Genomic DNA, 23,886 nt, shown 5'->3' with positions numbered 1-23,886 from the left:
GTGTCTGATTTCACGGAGAATGCCCCATATATATATATATATATATATATATATTATATATGGAAATTTAAGTATATTCCACATAACCTATATTTTATAGAAGTTAAATTTACAAAAATTTATTTAAATTTATTATTTTTGTCTTGAAGTAATAGCAATCTTTACGTATGTAAATTAAATAAAAGATATTAAATTAATATTTTTAAATAAAATAAAATTTTAATTTGGTCTCAATAAATTATCAGAATGGAAGCCATATAAGAAAGGGATCGCGGTTTATATTATAGAGTGACAAGTATGTACATGGACGTATTTAGAGTAAACGGATGTGGAAGCGTCGTTAATATATCTTATGTACTACTTCGGTTCGCGTTTTATATTTGTAACTGACTCGGAAAAGTATGCAACAGAAGTATGCGACATAGGTACGTAATAGAAAATTGTTTGTTAACTATTACGTATATGTATACCTTTTCTGCTGAGAAAGTACTTCGGTCGATGCGCGATTAGTCTTCTCGTGAGAAAGTTAATGCAACGAAGCAACATGTTTTGTGCATATACATACATGTGCATATACATGCTTTGTTTTTATGCCATTTTGTTATAGGTATTACGATATCCTCCAGCAGTAATGATTACGTTCAAGAATAAGAAAATTTGAAGGTGATTTTATTTGAAGTATAATTTGGGATTGCTTTAATCCATATATTTTCGTTAATCCGTCTTTGTACTGTAAAAAATAGCGAGTTATCATAGAGCGCGACGCAAATACTAACCCTGACCTTTTGCAGTAGCGCATAATTTTCACAATACATTACGTGATACTTTCTCGACGTTTAAATTACAATTTGATTGCATGGGGATACGAGAAGCGTTTGCCACTTAAATATTTGGCATGTGCAAACGTTTTGTTTCCCGACGAAAGGAAAAAAAGAAAGAAAAACAAGGTGAAGCATATCGGAAGCGATATGTCTCAGAAAGAGAAAACTGCACTAATGTTTGTAGCGTCAAACAAAACTTAATTGTTACTGTACTTACGAGAATAAGTTTGAATGCACCGTTGCGCTGTGGTAGGTTGTTTAGTCCAAAGAGATCTTTTATTTGTGATGTAAATACGTGTATCGCCGCTGCCGTCGTGAATCCACTCACGAGACTGTCCGCGAGGAGAGATGAGATTATACCCAAACGCAGCACGTACATTCCTAACTAGACGAGAGATTTTGAGTGATACCGCGAGAGGTCAAGAGAGCGAAATGTACTGTACGAATATGCAGCTATGGGGATGATAATTAAAACGAACGAACCGGAAAATGCTAAACACGTATATATACATGATTTCGTAAATTGAGTTTGTCTTAAAAATGTAATACAGAGGAAAAAAATTCAAAATTAAAATGTTAAAAATAGTATATTGTGCACCAAGGGGCGAAAGTAGCGTTTTTCAGACGAGTGTGAAGTTTGTCGCCCGAGCCTTCGGCTCGGGCGGCAAATCACACGAGTCTGAAAAAGCTTTCTCCCCGAGGTGCACACGATATTTTTCACAATATCTTTACGGAAAGTTCGACCTCCATGCCTAGAGAGAGGCGAGAGTGGCCATTTCACGCAATTCACGCCAGGACGGCATAGCGGGACGAAAGTAACCACTTTCCTCCCTAGGGCGGAAAGTGATCACTTTCCGCCCTAGGGAGGAAAGTGGTTACTTTCGTCTCGCTAATGCCGTTCTGGCGTGAAATTGGTCACTTTCGCCCCTCTCTACAGGCATGGAAAGTCGAACTTTCCGTGGAGGTGTTGTGAAAAATAAATTAATGTAAAACTGAAGCATAGTTTCCTTACGCAAGAAAACTAATTAACTAACATTTATTAGTTCTAAATTTATTAATTATTAATTCTAAAATTTATTAATTCTAAGCGCAAGCAATACATAATAGCACGCAAAAATATTTCTACATCTAAAACTAAATGCAATAAAATTAAAATTTTTCTATTTAAATATATATAAACTTTCACTAAATACTGTAATTAAAAAAAAAAAAATAATACGATTTATAAATGACGAAGAAAGTTGATACGTCTTATAGATTAGATATAAAAACTGTCAGTATTTTGTTGCATTATTTAAGGTCAAGTAAAATAAAAAAAAAAGAGATTTAGCGAATAAAAAATTAAAAGTGGAGGAAAATATATATGTCGAAAGGAATTGTAATCTTCGTAGAAAGCATCTCAACGGCAATGAGTTGTACACGGTGTATAGTTACCTGTATAACGGCAACCGTGAATGTGACTACGGTTGCAACTTCCACTGGCGAATATTGATGGTTTACGTCGGAAATTAAGGTGCCGTTCTCGGCTGACGTGTTATTTGTCGAAACTGCAGGGCTACTGTATGTCGTAACGACTTTGCCAGTCATCATGCAGACGAGCGCAAACGTACCTTAATCAACAGAAAAGCGGCAATCCTGCTTAATTACGAGGCTTTCTGAATTGAGCGGCAGCAGCCAAATGTAATATCTGAATAAACGTTAGTGCATAATTATACACTAATTTCGACAAATCTTTAGCTTCCTACAGATTATATCATCCGCCGCATTTTTTTTTTTTTCTTCTATGCTCTTTAATACCTTTCTTAAAAATATAATCTACGCAATTGTCACACGTACCCATGGAATTGTGTCTGGATGTGCCTAGAAGAAAATACACCAAAACTGGAAAGAAAGCCATGTATATGCCAACAATCGGCGGAACGTTACCCAGTATTGCATACGCCATACCTGTGTGAGAATATATAATATCGATTACATTATAATAAAGACTAAAATATCTTGAAAACACTCTATCTTTCGGTGGCAATATTAATTAACTCGGTTTTGTGAGTCATGAATAGTACCATTTATAGAAAATATATTTTCTTTGTAATAATAATTTTGTTTCACTAATTGTAGATTATGGATATCTGCTAATCTATAAAATATTCCGTTCTTCCATTAAAAAATTTAACATTCTCTTCCATTTCTTTTCAATCCTAATTTATTCAGCTGTTTCTTTCTCTCTCCTCTCTTCTTTCTTTTTTTTTTGAGTGTTACTTAATTTATCCTGTATCATTGTTATAAGAATTCAATGCAACATACCTTGTGGAATATGCATTACAGCAACAGTAATTCCAGCAACAATATCTCCCAAGATATTATTCTTCCAGTCATACGAAAACAGCCAGTCAGTCAAAGGTATCGTTTTCTTTAAAAGTGCTACTGGTTTGATACTCTTGCATCTTTTTGATATCTCATTGCGAACTACAGAATTATAAATTTTATATATCTATAATTTTATACATATATGATGTACGCACACACAGTTTTGATAAAAAAGTTTAGGATTTAAGAAGCAAATAGTAATCAAAAACTGTTTGTAAGTAAAAAGTTTTTAATCGACATGGTTGAAAAATTAATTCTATCAGAGATAGATTTTCTATCTTACAATTAGTAGGTGATAGATATATATATCCATATAATTACTTTTACATAAATCGATTTTTCTAATTATTTTGTATACAAAAAATTGTTTTCATTATTGGAAAGTATTACAATTAATTAGAGAATATGCCAGGAAAAGGATACTTAACGTGATATTTTGTTCTGAAATATTTTATTTGAATACATTTTCTGACATATGAGATATGAAATTTCTTGTAAATTATTCATGTGGCACAATTTAGCTTTCCAAAGAAGGTAATGGCCTTTTCGATTATCTAGCCTTGATACTTTTATGTGTAGAATAACGAGAATTAAGAATCGATTTATGCAAAATAAGGCACATGATATTACTAAAATCGCTTCTATCTCAATCTGATTAATTTTTCGATCTATGTTTAATATTAGCTATTTTTTCTTCGTTTAATGAGAGTATTATCAGACATTTAAGTCTTTTCTTAAATAACTTTGATGCTATGTTTAAATAAAACAAACAATGAAAAAAGCAATCGGAATATATTATTCCGAAATGTATAAGATATTCAGTACCCGGTATATTTGTCTTGTAAAAATTTCAACAATATATAAAAAAAAATTACAAAATTTTATCTTTTTTATTTAAAATAGACTTTAAGAGAACATTATTTTAGATCTTTTAAAACATATTTGAGTTTATTATCAAAAAGTATTACAATTTAATAGAATTATACGGATTTAATTCCACAAGTTTAAACTCTTAGTTTTCTCACGCAGATTCGGAGTCGTTTAATTTATCGAAGAGGGCAATGGCCTTCGGTGGAATCCTATTGCGTTATCTTCTAACCGATTTATAAACTTCAACCGGTTCTATACTATTGACGTAAAATGTTTCGGCCAATGTTTCGAGCAGATTGTCACGTGGAGAAGCGGTCTCTCGTGAAAACACGCGGTGTGTCGGAACTCGGAGTAAAAGGCAAGCGCGGTGAAAGGAAAATAAGCGATCTATCTGCGCGTGCCGTGTACATACTCACGTACGTGAATAGATCTTGACACTTACGAATTCTCTTGGGCTTTACGTATTTGCACAAGTGATTAAGCTCGTCCTGCTGGTAGACCGGTCGTCTGACCATCAATTCCGGGGCAGTCGTCGACATATCGTCGCTCAAGTAGTCTGCGAATGAGCAACAATTGGGTGAGATCACACTCTGCGTGCGCGCGCGCCCACGTGTCGCATATGTGCGCGCATTATCACGCATTTTCCGCAGATGTTAATGAATAAATTATTGTGTTTATCGTTCATCATTATATATCATCAGACAACGTGTCCGATTTGAAAAAGCTTCGATTTAGCTCGTAACGTGGAACGTGGCTTTTCAGTCAAACAACAAACACATCGTGTAGTATTTTTCCTCATAGCACTAAAATGCAATAGCAGATAAAGATGTAGGTACTGTATTCGAAGACACGAATTTCTGATATTTTGATACAAGAAACTGTGTATAAAATAAGGAATTAGTTTGCAAAATTGAATTTATAACATAAAAAAGTTCTTGATAACTGATAGCAAAACTATCAGTGATGTCAGAAAAGCCAGAATATGATCCAGGTTACGAGTTAAATGGAAAGCATCTGTTTTTATACATGCAACGTATTTATGCATGTTGAGTGTGCCAAGTGTGTGTCAAGTGTGCTTAATATATTGTGCTTAATGAATGATGCGTATTTCATCGAAGTGAGACGGGATGTAATTTCCAGAAAGGCTCATACATATATCGAGTGCAATTTATCAATCTTGCGAATTTTCCATCAGGTTAAGGTTGGCGTAAGCAAATTTTGTTTGCTCGATGTAAACCGAAACGAGTATTATAAGGAGATTAGGTTCATATGGCTGGCGCTGTCAGAAGAACTTGATCGAGTAAACGATAATGCAGTTGAGTGATATGACGGGATTGTTTGATTCGATCGCTCGATAAGTTATAACGGTAAATATTTGGAGCAACTGTTTTTGGAAAAATTAAATTGCCAAGTATGGATCGCGTTGATTCAAAAGATGAATGCGCAGAGAATAGAAATAAAAAAAATAATACATAAAAAATACATAAATGTTAATAATTATGAAAATTGATAAATATATTAATTTATTAAATTATAATATTACTACGAATCATTAATATTTAATGTTGACAATATAATGTCGAAAACGAGTTTCTTCGTAAAATAAATAATTATCTATCATTTTTCTGAATATTATTTGAATAAATCCGAGATTAAAAAAAATATATATATGTATATAGAAAATCTGCCATTATTTTAATTAAATTGTGTTAAATTATTTTTAAGGAAAGATTTAATTTAATTTAAGTCAAATTTAAATGTAATAGCAGTAACTTTTGAGAATCATTAATTTTTATGCTAAATCATACGCGTTCAAAGACGGACAAATTGAAATCTGACAATGAGTGTAAGTCTGCTTGTTTACGATTAACTCAACAAAGCGGCATTCTAATAGAGACAATAGTTGACAATAATCATCGTTGCGATCAAATCGATTATCCGATAGTGTCAGAATTCTTACTATTTCGATCACAAACTACCTGTTGACATCGCGAAAACGTCTCTCTCACGGTATCTCGGGACTCGATGATTATTCGCGTCTCTACTCGCGATGTGATAAGCACGAGACTAGTCTTTCACGGTCTAAGAAGATCTGATAACTAAGCGCATGCTTGCAACGATACTCGTAGATGCTGGTAATTGGCCAATATTCTAATTCAATATTTTCAAAGGTGATAATTTTTAATGGGCATAATACGCGGCTGATGTGTCACCTGATACGCGCACGGCTTACTTTTAAGACTTTACATTTCTTATTGGGATACTGTCGAGCGTCGCTAATTGGTCTTTGAGATAATAGATAAGCGAATCGCAACGACACGATTGATATTACATCAATAGAGAGATACGCCTCATCAAATGACGCTGTGTATACCAGTAGCAGAAGGAAAGGCCTGATCAGAGAATATTACATGATATTGAGTATGTCTTTAGCGACATATCTACAATGTGTATAAGTGATCATTATTTCTTTATCGTAATTAGTTGCATTGTGAAGTGAGTCGTAGAATACATGGTTCGTAATTTCATATTTTTTTAAGATTCAAGTATCTCAATTACAACAGTTTATTATTCTTTATTCCTTTATCCTTTATCCTCTTCTGAAGAATAATAAACTGTTGTAATCGCGATACTTGAATTCTGATATTTAAAAATAATAAATTAAAGAATATAATTAAGAAATTAATAAATGTACAATGGCGATTCTCTGCAAAATGGAGCACGTAAAATTGAATAATTAAATATTTAAATATCAATAATTCTTTAAGTATAAAGTCGTCAAATATACATTCAAATAATTCTTACAGATTCACATTGTCACACACCGATTTGATAATTATTGATCGTAGCACATACGATTGATAACTTTCACCATAATGACAAATAAGATAAAAGGAGTACGAATGGTCGAAGTAGTAGTTCGGTTAGTTGAATTCTGTTGTACTCACGCCAATCGCCGGTTCGATAATTATTCGAACGCACGCGTGGTTCCGCGAACCGCAAGTGTACGCGGCGATAAACGGGCGCATAATGCAACGTGCGGCTCCTTTCCGCGACACACGTGCGCCAGTCGCAGATCCTTCGTGCGAGACACGACGAATTTAAAAGATTCGTTTCGCTGCGTGACGTGTCTACTCTCTTTGGATCCGTATAGCGTGATGTCACATGTCGCGGGAGAGCGAATTGCGTAGATAGTGAGACACATTGCCATAGCCAGTAACATTTTACCGCGACTGGTTACATCAGTGCCGATGATAACGAACGAGAGTTCAGCGTTCATTCGCCGATGTTATTTAAATCTTCCTCTCCGCTATTAAATTACACGCGTGTACTTTCACAGTAAAATGACGATTGATAATGATCGATTAAGATTACGTCGTCATATTGCTCGCGTGTCTCTTTTATGGTTATTGTGTCATATCGTAAGTAATACACAATTACTGCATCATATACACAATTCTGAGTAAAACTTATCCGCGAATAATGAATAATAAAGACTTTGAATATTGATAAATATATAAATATATTATTTTAGAATGTATAAATATTCAAAGAAATTTAAGGCAATATTTTTACGATATGACTATTTATCAATTAATCGTACACGTACGGAAAAGTTTTGTTAAAGTAGCTAAATATTTAGCCAGATACAGATCTGAAAATAATTTTGTTGCACCATCAAAATAATTACAGTAGGTCGTTGAAGTATAATAATAAACCTGTAAAAAATTTTGACATTTATAGCAATCAGTTTGAGTGTTCTACATCATTATTTTGATGGTTTAGCAAAATTATTTTCAGATCTGTATCTAGCTAAATTTTTAGATTCTTCAGCAAAACTATTCTTTCCGTGTATCTCATTCTTAAAAAAATTGCTTCATCTGATACTGAAAGCTTTCCATTATGTTAATTGTTTGTGCGTATTTGTATGTGAGAGAATCAAAATAATTTTCCTTCATACCTGTATATTCTTACGAAGTACAACGATCTTCCTTCTTAATATTCGATCTTGATTAGAAGATGTTCTGTGTATTGGTGAGCATCAAAACCGAAGAGGGAAGAAGAGAAACGTGTGCAAGAAAACTATCGAACGCAATAATATGCTCTTTTATCGTTAGTTCAGAGAATTTCACTGACTCATGTCCGTTACAAACGCACGACTGGATCTTCTCGCGTTTTTCGTTTTCACAAGATTGTCTCGATTATGCATTAACAGGTCGACCTTAGGTGATAGGCACTGGTCTCGGAGCCACACGTTTACTCGTTGCCCTCAGAAATTCGACTCCCGTGATTGGCGCCACGAAATTTCGAGAGAATTTCGGAACGCGTCAGCGATCGTTAACGCTGAGATCTACTATTCTAATCAGCGACGGAGGCGTTCCCATTGCTCCTCTCGGAACAATGAATATCGGTCAGATTTCTCTTGATCTTGAGAGATCACGAGGAAACATCGATTGCGACAACAGTCAGATAGGGGGGAGTCGACTTCATTGAAATACGCGTCTTAAAGTATATTAAATAATGTCATAAACGCCTTAATTAATGTATTTACGTTTGCTTAAGTACTTTTTTTTTAGATAGTTGTGAAGTAACTTATTTTATATACTATATATAATGGATTACTTCACAAAAATGTTATTTATTTAGTTTCAAACATTTTCTTCTAAAACGTTTCTTAGCATTGTGTTGTTTAACGATAAAACAAATTCAATTATATATCATAATGTAATTTTAATCAGATTTCTATATCTAAACCGCAATCAGCATTTAAATATAATGCATTTTTTGAAAAGTATCCATTTATTGAACGATAGCGCATTTATATATGTACTTATTATTTTTAACGCAAAAAAGCGTTACCTTTTCTTTTTTCTATATGCTTACGAAATATATTGTGGCAATTAGTTAAGGCGTTAATTTTCTCAATATCTATGTCATGGCGAAGTATCAAGCGGAACGTACCTTCTCTGTCTGCCGTGGTGCAGCCCAGCTGAAAGAAGCAGATTTCGGGATAATGAGAGCCGTTACATGATCGTGACATAAATACACATATATGTGCGGTCAATTTACTAATTTAATATTCTTTATACTATTTTAAATTATTTATAAATTATTTATAAACAGAAGAGCAAATTAGTAAAATCTTATACAAATAGAGATTATCTATCTTTATCGAGCTCTTTGCAATAAATTAAATTTGAAGTTCGCGTGTACTTGAACTGAATATCGTTATGATATCATCATGTTTTGATGATGCAAACGAATAGATCGCTGCGTGTTTGATCATTATACGAGTACATAAAGGCGATCTACATATGTACTTTGACTCGTATTCACATCTTAAATTTAGGACTCTATAAGGCCGTGTAATTCCTAGGTTATGATAATATTGAACGCACTCTTCGTAATAGGCAAATATTGTTTAGAATCAGAAGGCCGTATTTAATGCTACCTAAAGATGGAATATGCTCAAATATGTGCCCGTACTTATATTTATATTTATATTTATATTTATATTTCTTTATCAAAGATTCAAACCGGAGTATAATGAATTTATTCTGTTTATCTGAATTTTTATATATTAGTATCAACAATAAATTCGAGGAACGGAATGTTGTAATTTCACTGAACAGAAAACGGCGTGTCAAGATAAAATATAAATCTCGCTTCGGAACAAAAACCTGATTGAAAAATTCCGTTCCGGCAATTGCGTAAGCAAAGTATTAAACATCGTTAATAGTTTAAACAATATCGACACTATATTATTATCGCTGCTGAAATATATTTGGATGAAAGACTCACCGAAGAAAGTATTTTAAAAGAGTATTTTTTTGTTTTAGAATTGACCGAGATTTTTAAAAATGTATATTTTTTTAAATATACATTTTTCTAAAAGCAGAATCGGAATTTAAAAGTATTTTGGTTCGAAACTGTAGTTATCCGCATATATATGTAATTACGTCACTTGAGAAATATAATACATTTTTTGCGAACGCATTTTCGGAGGACCCTAAAACTTTTACATCAAATTCTTTATTCTCTCTTGGGTATTACGTACCAGATTTTCCTCGCTGATTGCCTTGACGCTGTCCCTGGAAATTCTCATTGGGCTGTTGTGTGTAGGTGCACAACGTATTATGTATAGCAACGTGATGATACTTTTTTAACGTTGACAAAAATCGACTGTATCTCTTTAGGGCGTTAACGATGAGAGTAGCACTCGAAATTTGCTATTCGATCTCGACTTTTCCAGCGCCAATGTGATTTATGAACAACACAATCGTCGGGTGGCACTGTCCTACTTGAACTTTCTCAGCTGGTAAACATAAATTCTTCTCGTCAATCTGTCCCTGTTCGCACAGACTGCGAATAATAGGCGCGCATTCGGTACATTCGTTGAAGGAGATAATTTAAAGAAAACATATGAGCGGGCACGAGATTAATTCTCGATTCTCTTACCAACAAACATTTCGTTCGAAACATTCGCTATTGCATTATTTCTGTGGCAAGCGTTTAATTACGTGTTAATTAATTATTGTTATCTTAACGTTTTCCTATTGCCATCAGATACACAAAATAATAGAAAAACGGTAAAAAAGATATGATTCAGATAAAAATGAACAAATAAATGTACGTAATAATTAATAATGCTCTAGAAATCTTAAGTCCTTCTTTTAACATCCTGTACATTTGATATCCTATCGTTGTGCGCTAAATATGCAAAACGTGTAATGAAAAAATCGTTGCGGCAAGTGACGCAATATACTTTTATTCGTCTAATTAGCAACTGTTATCCGAAACGGTTTATTTGCGGCATAATGCCGCGCTGTATTCAGTAGCTTTTTATCGCGTTTACGTACATATAAGCACAGCGGCGCCGCCTCATTTCGCCAGCGATGCGATTTATTTGTGCCTACTTGTTTGCCGTTTTTATCAGCCGCGTTAAATTCCACGGCGCGCGGCGCCTCCGATGCGAGCGCCTGGTTTGTCTTTCTACATTGTCCGGGATCGGAACGAGGGAGGCACGTGTAAGGTCAAGGGATGCCCTTATCTGGGGACATCATTCAAAATATCGAGGAAAGTGCATATTATCTCGGGGTATAGCGCGCGCGGTATGCATGATTTTTCAGAATATTATATAGAATACAAAATTTATGTATGGTTATATTTATTAATTTATATACATATAATACTATCAATAATCGTGTATAAAACTTCATGAACAATATGGACCTTAGAGAAATTCTTATTTAGAGGCAATTGACTTCACATTCGCAGACAGAAAAAAGTTAGATATAGTCTTGCAACATTCTGTACAAACAACGGACAAATGCTTGCGACATAGCAGATCGCGTGATGATTGCGATGAATACACGACATCGCGGTATTGCAGCAGGATAAAGGTTCTCATTTGTCGTCGCGTGCATTCGGCGACGGCAGGATGTAAATGTAAATGAGCGAAATTTGTCCCGGATCGAAAGAAAAGTCGAAGGAAGCTCAACACGTTCGCGTACTTATTCTTTTTAGTCACACTGCAGGCAGAGTACGGTAGCTTTATAATGAAAGAGCCGATACGTGACCGGTTCTATAGATTTCGCGGAGCCTCTCGAGCTTGAGCCAATAATACGTGCTGGAATATCAGGTAATATGTACTTGAACGTCAAGCCTACTGCTCCAATTTCATTTCTCTAAAGTAGTCTGAAGCTACCCTTCGGTTTTCGCTCGGATGCAATTGGATAACGCATTTCGTGATATCTGACGTCTGACGTCGTCTGACGTCGTCTGACGTCATCTGACGTCAACTGATTGTGAAGCAATGATAAATATGCATACACGTATACATATAATCTTTTTTTCATATTCCTGCAATATATATTTTACAAATGTCAAAATATTAAGGAAAATGTAGTCCCTCTACATTTCTTAAATTACTAAAATAATTTTCATATGTGAGCGCATGCAATATTTTCCCAATGTAACTAATGAGGTATATTTATTAACAAATGTTGCTTTTTGTAAAGGAACTTATTTATTTTTTGTTTTATAAGAAATAAAAGTCTCTGCTTTGAGTCTGCATAGGTATTATAAGATGGAATACTTTCGATATCATGTGTGACAAAATTAAACCGGTTTAAGGATCTTAAAAATTAATTAAATTGTCTTCTTTTTAAAACCATTTCTTTTGATTAGCTGTATTCAATTTATTGAAGAAATATATTAAAATTTTATGAGATTTTCTATATCCTAATTCTTTTGCAGTTGCAAACTTTCCATTATAAGAAATGTTGTTTGGTTTCTCATCGAAATTAAAAATATAATCTGTTTTCTTCCGCGTTGGTTATTGTTAGTTTTCGCCATCAACTCGGAATGTGTCCACAAAATCGATCGCAACCTTCTGGAACGGGCTTATCTGACCCACCTACGTCTCCCGTCACTTTTCACGATCGAGAGACCCTCCGCTTTCTGACAGCTTATATTTCGTTTTCAATTATAATAAAATAACTATGTATAATATTTAAATATTGCTATTTGTAATGCAGTTTATTTAATAAGAGAATATTTTTTAAATAACATTTCTCGAATCAACAGTTTTAAATAGATTAACGTGAAAGTAGATATCATGTGAATAATGATGCAACTTATACAAAAAAAAATCTGTAGGACAAATATTTGTATAAAAACATGGAAGATCTGCATTTTGAGCAAATTTTAAACATTTAATCGTTTTTTTTTCAGATCTACAAACATCTTTAAAATGTTAGAACAATATTTTAAATCTAATCTACTTATTTTATTTTCAGCTATTACTTCAGAGATAATTAGAGCATTTTCTTCTTTTAGAGCATATACATATATATATATATATATATATATATATATATATTTCTGTATTTCTGTAAACAATTAAACTAAAAAATTTATCTTTGTAACGTAACTTAAGTTATTGAATTGTAAATTAAATTCACTTACAGTTAATCAGGTTTAGATGTAACTTAATTAAAACAAAAATTGGTTCCAATTTATTAATAATCAATTTTTAAATAAATGTTTTAATATAAATTAATCTTATTTTCAAATTTTTCGGATTGATTTAAAAAAAACGCAAGAATCAGATATTTAATTATTCAATAATTATTTCTATCAAAGAGACTTAATTATTGGGATGAGGGCGATAGGGGGCGAAAGGTATCGAACGAGTGATAAAATGACACGAGTGTGGTTAATACGTCTTTTTCTACGTTTCTATTTATTATGAAAATATAATACAAAACATCCTATGTTGTATTACATAGATAACAATGCTCAATTAACGTTTATTTTTCCCTTTTGTCTTGTAACGTTACCATCCAACACTATGAGAAGCATGTCGGGATAGGTAAGGTTCTTGTTCTCGTCTCTCTTCCTCTTTTTTTTTATTTATTCATTTTCTTTCAATTGGAGAAAAGGCCCGATATACAGAGAGATATATAGACGAAACGTTATAGAGCAAGATTACAGATTTCAGAACAAAGAAATCAAAAACTAGTTTTACAAAAAAGAGCGGCCCGCTGGAGCACGAGCCAGAATACGGTTAGGAGGCAGGTTTACAAAGATAGGGGAAGATGGATGAGGAGGGCAGAGGAGGGGAGGATGGACGTTTTAAGGATCTTGTTTCGCGTGTCGATGCACAATTGGAGTTTTGTATTAGCGCTAGTTTACAAATAATACAAATGTATGTAAATATTCGTTACAATAATAGGTTCTCTCTTAGCGAGAAAGAAGCTTAAAGCTAATTCATCTAGCGTCACTATCATTTTCACACCATGCTAATACTACGTGTTCCAGCTGGTACCCATGAACAGCTTGGTCGTTCGACACGAAGATCCTCGATATATATATATATATATATATAATATATATTTCTCGAGCGACTTTATAACACGCGTAACGAATCACTCATAACTATTAACTGTCCGCGATCCGTATCCCGCGTTTAGCGTTAAACGTTGATTGTTTTACGATGTAACACACGCATTTTTCTCACACAAAAATTTTTCTCAAAATAAATGAGAGACAAAATCAAACGAGTTTAACGCTAACTGAGAGATACAAATGACATTTTTTGAGCATCGGACAAAAATGTTGCTTCAACGAATATTATAGATATTACGTTTCAATCGTGTCTCTTTCACATTAACGAAATTTCCGACTCAATGAAGCTTACATGGAATTTCGATGGCACGAGTAATTCATATTTCAACATTTATCTCGATTCACACTCTCTCGATGAACGATCGAAGGACTTTTGCTAATTTGAGGATATGCGATTAAAAATTTGCGCGGATTCGGTGCGATGTAAAGTAGTGTGTCTCTTTAAAGAAATTAAATAATTTCGAGGCTTCCATTATCGAAGTATCAGCGGGAGAATAACTTTCATTGGATATTATCGATTTGCTGTCATTCATTCAGCCGTAATTAAATTACGGCTGAACGAGGAATCGAAGTTGACGCCTTCGCGTACTCGAGGTTACCGGAAACTACAAGCTATAGGATTATATTTTACTCTTTTATTTATTCTCTCGTCTGCGTCTTAGATATCTCTGTCAAATTTTTAATCGCAATATATTCAATTAATTTCCGCATTTTTATCAATAAATAATAAAGATAGAGATTTAATTTAATCCTGAAATTGTGACGAGAGACCGTCCGTTAAGACGAGTTAAAACGAGTGTTTACTTAAAGCCATGTTTTTCTTTCTTTGCTCAAGAGAGGATTCGTGTGATTGAACGAATAATTCGAGTAGTTAGTATCGAATGGCCGTTGTAAATGTGAATGCAGAAGTATTCTACAAGTGTGCTTGAAATGTCGATTTTCTTTCTCCCCTCAACTGCTCCGGTTTCAAATTAACAAGAACCTCGAGATTCGTGATAAGCATAGATAGCGCAATCCCAGCTGTCACAGGCACCGAGTGAAATACATTAGCGGTCTACAATAACTATATCACTACCTCGGAGGCGAAATACAATCGTCTGGAATGTTTATTATCGTCGCTCTCTACGTGCTAAACGCGCCAACGTTATTCCCGTCGAAAGTAGTCTCGATCGGCAAATAATTTATTAGCCAGCCAGGCTGGTCGATCTAGGCAATTAGTGTCATCTACGTAAATGCTAAGTACAATTAGCACTACGGTCAGAATAAGTTAAGGGCCATACATAATGTCTGTCTGTATACGTGTACATTATACGTGTTTGTGTGTAATATATGTGTGTGTGTTTGTGTGTGTGTCGTAAAGCGTGTATACTTGTGTGTGTAAAAGTGTGCTCATGCGGGCGTGTCCACATGCGTGTAAAGTGTATAGAGATGACGTGTGTTATCTACGAATTTTTTTTTTATTATCGGTATAATATAATTTACCTTTAGTACCTTTTTACGCCGTTAATTACGCTCGTCTTTAACTCTATATTGCTCTTTGTATTGCTTCGGCGGCAGTATAGCCCTACTAATCATGCAAGGTATATTTTTATTGGTAGTTCTTCCTCATTACTAATTAATAAGTAATCATATTAATAGTGAGATTAGTGTTGTGGTAATAATAATAATAATAATGATAATAATAATAATATTGTTCATCGTTATCATTGCTGTATATAATGATAACCATAATGGTCTTGTAATTCTTAATTTACGACTTGCTGTCCAAACGCACTATAAAGTACGCACTCTCTCTCTTTCTCTCTTTTTCGCTCACACGTGCATACGTGCGCGATTAACCGTGATTCACTTAATCACGCTGGCCTATTACTTAATTCGATATAATTTCGTCGGTAATAACTGCGTCAACATATTTCTATAAATATAGTTAACTTTATGTTTTGCGTGTGTACTGCACTCTTAAGTAAAAGCTATAAAATACCTGTGCGTGCACACATACACACGGCATACGCATTCGTTCATTCACATTTACACACATTTTCTCTCCTTTCTTTTCCCTCTTCCATGTGATTTCCTCCTCTTATTTCTCCACCTGTTTCGCACACGCTTTTACGGTGAAATTGTGCATTATATGCATCTCGTTTTCCCATCATTTCTCGCGAAATCAAAGGATCCTATGTTCGCTCGCGATTAGACGCTATTTTTTAATTCTAGTACTATAGAGTACTCTTTAATTTCCTACAAATCATGCTCGCTATACTCTTCTCATTATTTACAAGCGTTTAATCATTCTGCTTCTTATACGCGATATAGTATTTCGTCATTAGATTATTTTTTGCTTTTCTTTTCTCTGTCTTACACGTGCCGTTAACTCCGTTTTAAACGCGCGTATATACGTAAATAATCGGCGGTCGGCTACATCATCCGTAGGCTTAAACTATTGCGGATTTGTCGATCTAATTCTCAATCCCATTCTCTCCGTCGTCTCGCACTCTCGTTCTCTCGCATTCCCTTTCTCTCATTCTTTCTCTCGTTTTCTTTAATTAGTATTTAAATATTATATCGGACGCGCGCGCCTCATCAAGGACGCGCGACCGTCTACCAAGTTATTGCTTTTGAATACCCCGGCTTCTTTGGGAGCATCCAATTGGAACAATATCCTGTAAATATCAGTCGTACTCGGAATGGGGGATGTGGGCGGAAAGGGATGTAGGATCGTTCGGAATTGGCGAATCTTTTTTTGCTGGGTTCTTCTTTTTTACGGATAACTATCACAATACGTACAATATTAATATCTATATGCGTTATAGGTAAGGTAAAGGTTCACCTGATATCACATATATCCTGAAAGTGTCGCGGCCGTTTTTTATTCGCTATCGATTCAACGAGGACGATTTCGTCGAAAGCGTATGTTGGTTCCCTTCACTTGCTTCCTTCTTTTTAGCGGATTGAATCTCTTAATTTGTTTTTTTCGTAATTGGGCGGTGAAACGCACAGATGTGAGAAAGCAAACTGAGATGTGGTGACATTTTCGATTTAGAAATTTATTTCACGATTTTATGATAAGTTACGTAAAATCTCATTACGTAATTGTATGAATATGCAAATAGAATGTCAGAAATCTATGCTAATAAGCGTTTTTACGTGGGTTGTATTTTTCTGTTGTCATACATCTGATGAGTTTCGATAAATAAATTTATGTGTTAAAATTAATTCAACTTCAAAGATGAGGGAACGATAGATTTATCGGATGGATCACTTTCATTGAATTCGTGGCAACAATAAGCGCGGAAATCATCCTCGTTACTTCGTAAATTTGTTTTCATGCCGTTCGACAAGCAACTATTGGTTTTTTTCGCCGTCAATAACAAGAATAATAATAATTCAGAATCGCGTACTGTATAGCCGAGATGATTTGCCGTTCTATTAGGGAGCCGTGTTATTGCTTTCGTCTCAACGTCGTCTTCACAGTTCCTTCAAACCTGTAATTGACACTGACCGTACTCGCATGAAACGCGTTAAACACGCTAAACACATAATTTACTGGCGTATAGGCACTTTTTCTCTGTTTCTTCTTCTTTTTCTCTATCACTCTTCCTTTCTTTCTCTCTCTCTCTCTTTCTCTCTGTTTCGCTCTCATATTCTCACTATCTTCCTTTCTCTCCCTCTCACTCTCCCGTTCCCTCCATACCAGGGAACAAACTCATTCTGTAGAATTTGTTGCTTTGCTTTAATCGTTGTAATCTCCTTCCCGTTCCTTATCACTTAACAACGATTTAAGATCACGTTTAATTGGATTAACATGGACTCTGCGAGCTTCCAATAGTAAGAGAAAAGAGCGTTGAGAAGATGAAAGGGGGAAGAAGTGGCTCGTGTCGATATAATTATATTGCAATAGATAGGAGTTTCCTGCCCGGCTCCACACATTCAAAATACATTCTTTTTTCATTCTTTGACGAATATTTCATTGAATTTATTGCTGTACCGCCTAGCGAGGATGATGATAACGAATGAACTCGTGCGTATATTTCAAATTATATATGCACCCTAACAGCAAATGTATATTCTGAGAATGTTCAGAGGATATCATAAAGTATAAGATATTATAAGGATGTTCTCAGTATATTAAGTACATCCTTATAGTATATTCTGTAGATATACAGGATATTATTGCTGTTGGGGCAATGTATATATGAAAATTAGAGTGTCGAGAATGATTTATAGTTTTAAACTAAATTTTGAAAATGTGCCAAATGACTTTTTTCCTCGAAAATAAGTAGATCTTTGAAATTTGATGTTGAAAATCATGATGCGCGATTAATTCTCTTCAAATTCGCTTTGATATTGTGGAACCGGACGATGGGACTTTGTAATGCGAATTCAGATTGCGTGTCATCGCAAGGTAACTCAGTTACAAATATATTGCAATTCTCTTTGGTGTCCGCGCAGATACACAACCCCTGACTATCGATTTCGTCATTTATTTATTCTATCGTTTGATGGTGCCGCGATCAATTTCAGCGTTGAGTTGAGAGGCCGTTCATTATGTCGTTCGTAAATGCGTTACCTCGCACACACGGGCGCGCGTACAATTTTAACGACAGGCAAATATACGTGCGACATTCCTTTTAATTATGCGTCTTTTCGGCCGACAGCCGTGAAGGCTTTTGACATACACGCAGAGACACAGTGGACGACGCGTGTACACGAAGACACGCGTGTACACACAGCGTGTTAACAAAGTGGACAGCACAGTAAACGGCGACAGATGTAGAAGACATATTTCCACGACATGAAGTACGAAAAGTGATCATCTCACAATTTCCAAGGAACCGGCCTTACTAACCATCTAACTACAACATTAACGCCCCGCGACAAGTCGCGGACACACATTCGAAACCGAGTTCGATTTTCGGCTTTCGTTTTTTAAGGCATCCCGAAAGTGCGGCGCGAGTCAACACGCGCGTTACTTTTTTTATTTATCTATATTTTTTTCCCTTATGTCAAACGTGCGCGGAATCGATCGAGCACCAACTGGCGAGAGAGGGATTCGGAAAACCACTTACATAGTCCGTTTGCGCGAATTGTTCTTGCTTTCGCTCTCTCTTTTGTACTTAATATCACTATTATAGTCGATTAACGTCACTTATTAAGGTTTTATTGACTCAGTTTCATCCTTGAAAAGTTTTATTGACTCAGTTTCATCATTATTGACTCGTTTTCACCCTTGAGCGAGTTTGTTTTTCTCTCTTTCCCTCTCTCGATCCCGATTCCCTCGATCGCATTCGTCACGTTCTTCGCGTAACGCAAAAACAATGAAAAATTCGTGTGCTTCGTGATTACACGACAATTCTACAGCGCATCGCGTTTCTCGAATTATTTTGTCGTGCAATTTTTATATTGGACTTTCAAATTCATATTTTCAGACATTTACACCTGCTTACTTTATTAGTTGTGAATATTATTAAACATACCAACGAATCATCTATTCCGGATAATTTATGATTTACGAGATTTCGTAAAATGTATGATTCTAAAAAATTTATATTTCCCTCTTATCTGCTAAATGTTAAATTTTTAAAGCTGTTATATTGTTCTATTAGAATCTAATATCTTTGTATGCGTCGTATTTCTTTTCTCCCCTTTTTTCAGCGCTGTCGAATTAATCGCGAATCACGAGCATTGAAAGTATAATCCGAAACGGGGGAACATCGAAATTTCGCGTTTGGGTTGGCTCAAACATTTGTACATTTGCTTGGACATTACACGTAAAATTATGCTAGATTGAGTATTGCTTTGCCCTGATTCGAGCGCGATCGATTAACGATCGCTTTACTAGATATGAGATGTGAAATTCATAAATTTCGCTCGCGCGTTCTGAAGTAAGTATCAAAAGGGTGTTCTGGGTTTCTCATCGGCATGATTCATTCGGGAGGAATTCGAAAACAGCTGAGACATTTATCAAATATTTATTTATTATTGACCCGCGGCACTCTATACCCGCGATCAACAAGTACAGTCGTGTAATATCCCCGATGCGGGAGGAGTACCGCCACTATTCGACTAATTAATTTCTTCCGCATTGATTTCGTTATTTCTCTTGGGTTAAGACGCGAATTACTCGGTTTTTCCATTGCTTACTAATTGTAAAACCTCGCGCAAACTTGCGAAATAAATAAAACCCTTCTTCTCGATAAAAATTCATTTGGTGTTCATTGGTGCGTTTGTGTTGGAAACTATACGTATAGTATACACTTCGCGATAAAGTTACGTAATTAAAATGATCGAACCGTTCGGGAACGGTAGGGAAGATATATTCTTTAGTTTTTTTTTTTTAAGCGAAAACAAAAAGCTCCGAAAACTTCCGTAAATACTTTACGACTTTCGACATCGAAATTTCGGCCGGCTTAAGCGTCCATTATCTACTTAAAGTTTTCTTTCGATACAAAGTGCTTTACCGGATTTTCCGAACGCACTTTTGAACTCTAATCCACTGTAAAAGATGTTTCCGTTTTCTGTATGTCTTATCGCGAATCATGTATACGTTTCGACAGAAACTCGTATAACATTTACTTTATTTAATTGGTTTCTATGTTCGTGCAGCGCCTTTCCCAGTTTCTTTTTCATGTGTGTAATCAACAAATTTTATGTACAAAAATAAAATATTTAATTAAAAATACTGAATTTAATTCGTTAATTCCAACATTTTTCTGATTTTGGATTTTTTTCATCCGAAAAATTTTTATCTGGAAAATCAAATTCGAAATAAGAAAATATTGAATTAATTGAATAATATTGAATAATATTAGATTAACTTAGGATTTCTTCATTAGCTGTATCATATTTATCAAGCGCTACATCCTAACGACACGATTTATATGTAAAGTAAACGTATAGCGTGCAACTTTTGCTTGTCGATATTCAATCAACATCGATGTAACAACGATATTCGATCCATTCTTTATCAAATGCCACTGGTGTCTGAAATAGTTTTTGTTTCTTATAACGTTGAATATCACAATATCTTTAACGTCGATGCATTAATCATGCACAACGTCAATTGCTTTGTTATAAATATTCTTGATACTTTAATATACTTTTGTTATTTTAGCAAATAATATGATTTAAACAAAACGGATAAATTCAGTTAAGAAACGAATTTATATAACTAATCGTTATTGCTTTCAGTTATTGCTTTTATTGGACAATCTATGAAACTTAAATAAATATATAAATTTGTTGTGGAATAATAAAAGAAGCTTAAAACGTGACAAATTCTAGAAGAGAAATTTCGTGTTTCACATACACATGTTACTTGCAACATCGCGTAGGTAACAGCGATTGCACGTATGATTAATGAATGAAACTTGGAAAGGAATCGACACGGACAAGAATTGATATTCGTGGCACACGTAGCGACAAAATAAAGGAAGAGCGTATAGAACCGGCCGCTTGATCGAAACGCACGTATCGCACTTGTCGGAAATGATCGAAGAAATAAAAAAGTGAATTCAAGACCTTCACGCCGATATTTATCGAATATTGGCCCGACTGGGGACCCAGCTCTCGCCAGTATAACATTATTTAATAATAGTTTACCTCATCTTGCTGCTTATACAATATATGCTTTAAGTGCTGATTTCGTTTAAATAGTTCTTTATACCGCTACTTCCTAGTACTCGTGACATCGTTGTGTGTGTATCGCCTAAATATTTATATATTTATATATTTATATACATATTTATTACGTGTGGCGGAAAGAAAATACGGGACGAGACTGAAACCAATGCTAATTAATGTAATGATATTTAACGATATTACTTTTACAGTCGAGTCGTCTTAATATATATGTATACATGTGTGTACGTGTGTACGTAATTACAATTGTGTTGTATATTCGAGTGTATGTACGTGTGAGTCCGTATGTATATCCGTAAGTATCGTAATACTTACTATGTATAATGTATCGGTAAACGCGCGCGTCAGTTACAACCTCGTTACATCCTCGTTACAATCCGTGCGCGAAACAAATGTCCCACGCTTTCGTATTCGATCGATCGGACGATCAATCGGATGGACGATTTTAATTACGTCGGCGCTGGCGACTTTCGATTTTTCCGCGGGATGCTTCCTCGCTCACTTTCTCCCCGCGCGAAAATCAACGTCACTCGCGCCGATCTCTTTCTCCGCTCTCACAAATCACAATCTCCGTCCGCAATACGCAAATTGCGCGCGAGTCGGAAGTGCAGCACGGTGTCATAACGAGCGTATAATCAGCGCGCGCGAGGAAGTTTGCACAATCGTGACACGAATATTCCGTTCCGGCGAATAAGTCGTATCTATATATGAGGTAACGGTTCGCCGCTACGATAGACATCTGTAATCCGGTGTAATTTCTCCTTGTACTTATAAGTGAGATACGTATCTCTCGCCGGGCGTATTTTCTACCCCGGAATTTATTATTGAGCCACGCGATAGTACCCGTTGTCCCCGATTACTCGATCGGGAATTACTTCTCGCGGTGTGACAAAAAGCGTAATCTTCGCGCGTTGGAGATTAATTGGTAACGCTAAATAATAAAGTATGTAAGTCGGTTTCTCATTTCTCATCAACTCTTGAGCTTCCGGATCTGACTCGAGAAAGTAATAATTTAATTCACTCACACATACACACACAGTCACACACAGGATATTCACAGGATATTCATCATCACGATTTTTGAGCCCACGCGCACTTTCAATAGCTTGACGAATAGAAATCGTAAATTAAAGCTTCTCCATTTTCTAGGATTTTAAGATCCCTAAGAATTAATAAAAACGACTCGTTACTTCTGCCAGTTGTTTGACTTGTTAGGAAAACTCGGTTGGCTATACTTGGCATGTACTTAACGCTAGAATTAGATTCTGAACACATGGATCTCTAAGTGTCGTCCTGTCAAGCGCATTTTATTATCGACGGAAAAGGAGTCTAGGGTATCCGGGATCTTCTGAATATATACTGGATATACAGCGCGAATTCTCTCTCAACGTCACACTTGCCCCGGGGATGCTTACTCCGATAGTATCATTTTATCGTTGAACATTATTGGTATACATTGCATTGAATTGTCGTTACGTTGGTAGTGTTGGTACCAAATATATGTGAGATTCACGTCAAGTGTTGGGTGATAATACTGCAGCATTGTAATATTAATTTTAATAATATTACATGAATAATAAATTGTTAAAATACCATGGTATTAGTAAGCATCCCTGTTACGTTATGAATTAAATTGGACCTCAAACGTTAACAACGTTTTCTCCCTACACCAAAGTCAGATCCATTCATCCCTTTCAATATTGTCAGAGTATCTATCCGACTGCATGCAATCCTGCGAAATGTCATCGTAAATGATAATCATGTTATAACGACACTGATAGATGATAGTGATATTGCAATGTAAATTACGTAACGTGCATTAGAGCCCCAATATGACATATTCCAACTAGCTTAGCGGCAATTTCTGCAGACAACCCCGTCAAGTGATTAACGCCGTTATCCTGCAACGTTTTGGTTACAGTACAGAACATAATTAACGATCTAAGATATAATCACTTCATAACGCGCGTTTGCCTAGCACTTCGTGTACCGTATTTGAAGTAAACGGAAAGAGATTTTGAAATATACACTATGAATCCGACAATATCTAGGTCAAATCTGCTTACTTTAGTTGTAATTTGGTCACCGTAACTAGAATATTTGTGCTTTTGCGTTCGTATGAAATATTTGATTCCTCATTCGAGGAACATGTCGATCCACCGCTTGGTACGATTATCATTTTCGACAAAATTTGACGTACGCTCGGTGTTCCGTACTTTAAAAGTCGTTTCCCATCATTAATCTCCGGTAAACGTTATCTTCTCTTTTAGATCGTAGA

General features: G+C 35.2%; 1 protein-coding gene and 1 long non-coding RNA gene across 5 annotated transcripts in view; one reads left to right on the top strand and one right to left on the bottom strand.

Annotated features, from left to right (window-relative positions):
* LOC112452777 (solute carrier family 26 member 10-like) overlaps positions 1 to 8,359 on the bottom strand; it is a 15,886-nt gene extending 7,527 nt beyond the window's left edge. The window contains exons 1-6 of one of the 4 annotated variants that reach the window (XM_025013175.1): positions 8,020 to 8,359; positions 4,501 to 4,614; positions 3,126 to 3,287; positions 2,658 to 2,768; positions 2,256 to 2,431; positions 1,039 to 1,206 (exon numbers count right to left, since the gene is read on the bottom strand). In XM_025013175.1, coding sequence (XP_024868943.1) covers positions 1,039 to 1,206; positions 2,256 to 2,431; positions 2,658 to 2,768; positions 3,126 to 3,287; positions 4,501 to 4,597 — 714 coding nt within the window. In that variant the 5' untranslated portion in view covers positions 4,598 to 4,614; positions 8,020 to 8,359. Of the gene's footprint in view, positions 1 to 1,038; positions 1,207 to 2,255; positions 2,432 to 2,657; positions 2,769 to 3,125; positions 3,288 to 4,500; positions 4,615 to 6,037; positions 6,255 to 6,863; positions 6,967 to 7,006; positions 7,252 to 8,019 lie in introns of those variants that run through there. The other 3 variants (XM_025013177.1, XM_025013176.1, XM_025013174.1) reach the window with 3 other exon arrangements.
* The window catches only part of LOC112452780, a 67,934-nt gene that overhangs the window by 12,210 nt on the left and 31,838 nt on the right, over positions 1 to 23,886 (top strand). The gene's annotated exons all lie outside the window — the stretch shown is intronic.

The sequence above is a fragment of the Temnothorax curvispinosus genome, unplaced genomic scaffold, assembly GCF_003070985.1.
Source record: "Temnothorax curvispinosus isolate PA1 unplaced genomic scaffold, ASM307098v1 QBEX01003650.1, whole genome shotgun sequence".
NCBI lineage: Eukaryota > Metazoa > Arthropoda > Insecta > Hymenoptera > Formicidae > Temnothorax > Temnothorax curvispinosus.
The sequence above is the reverse complement of the archived record's forward strand: the minus strand, read 5'-3'. Positions and strand labels throughout refer to the sequence as shown.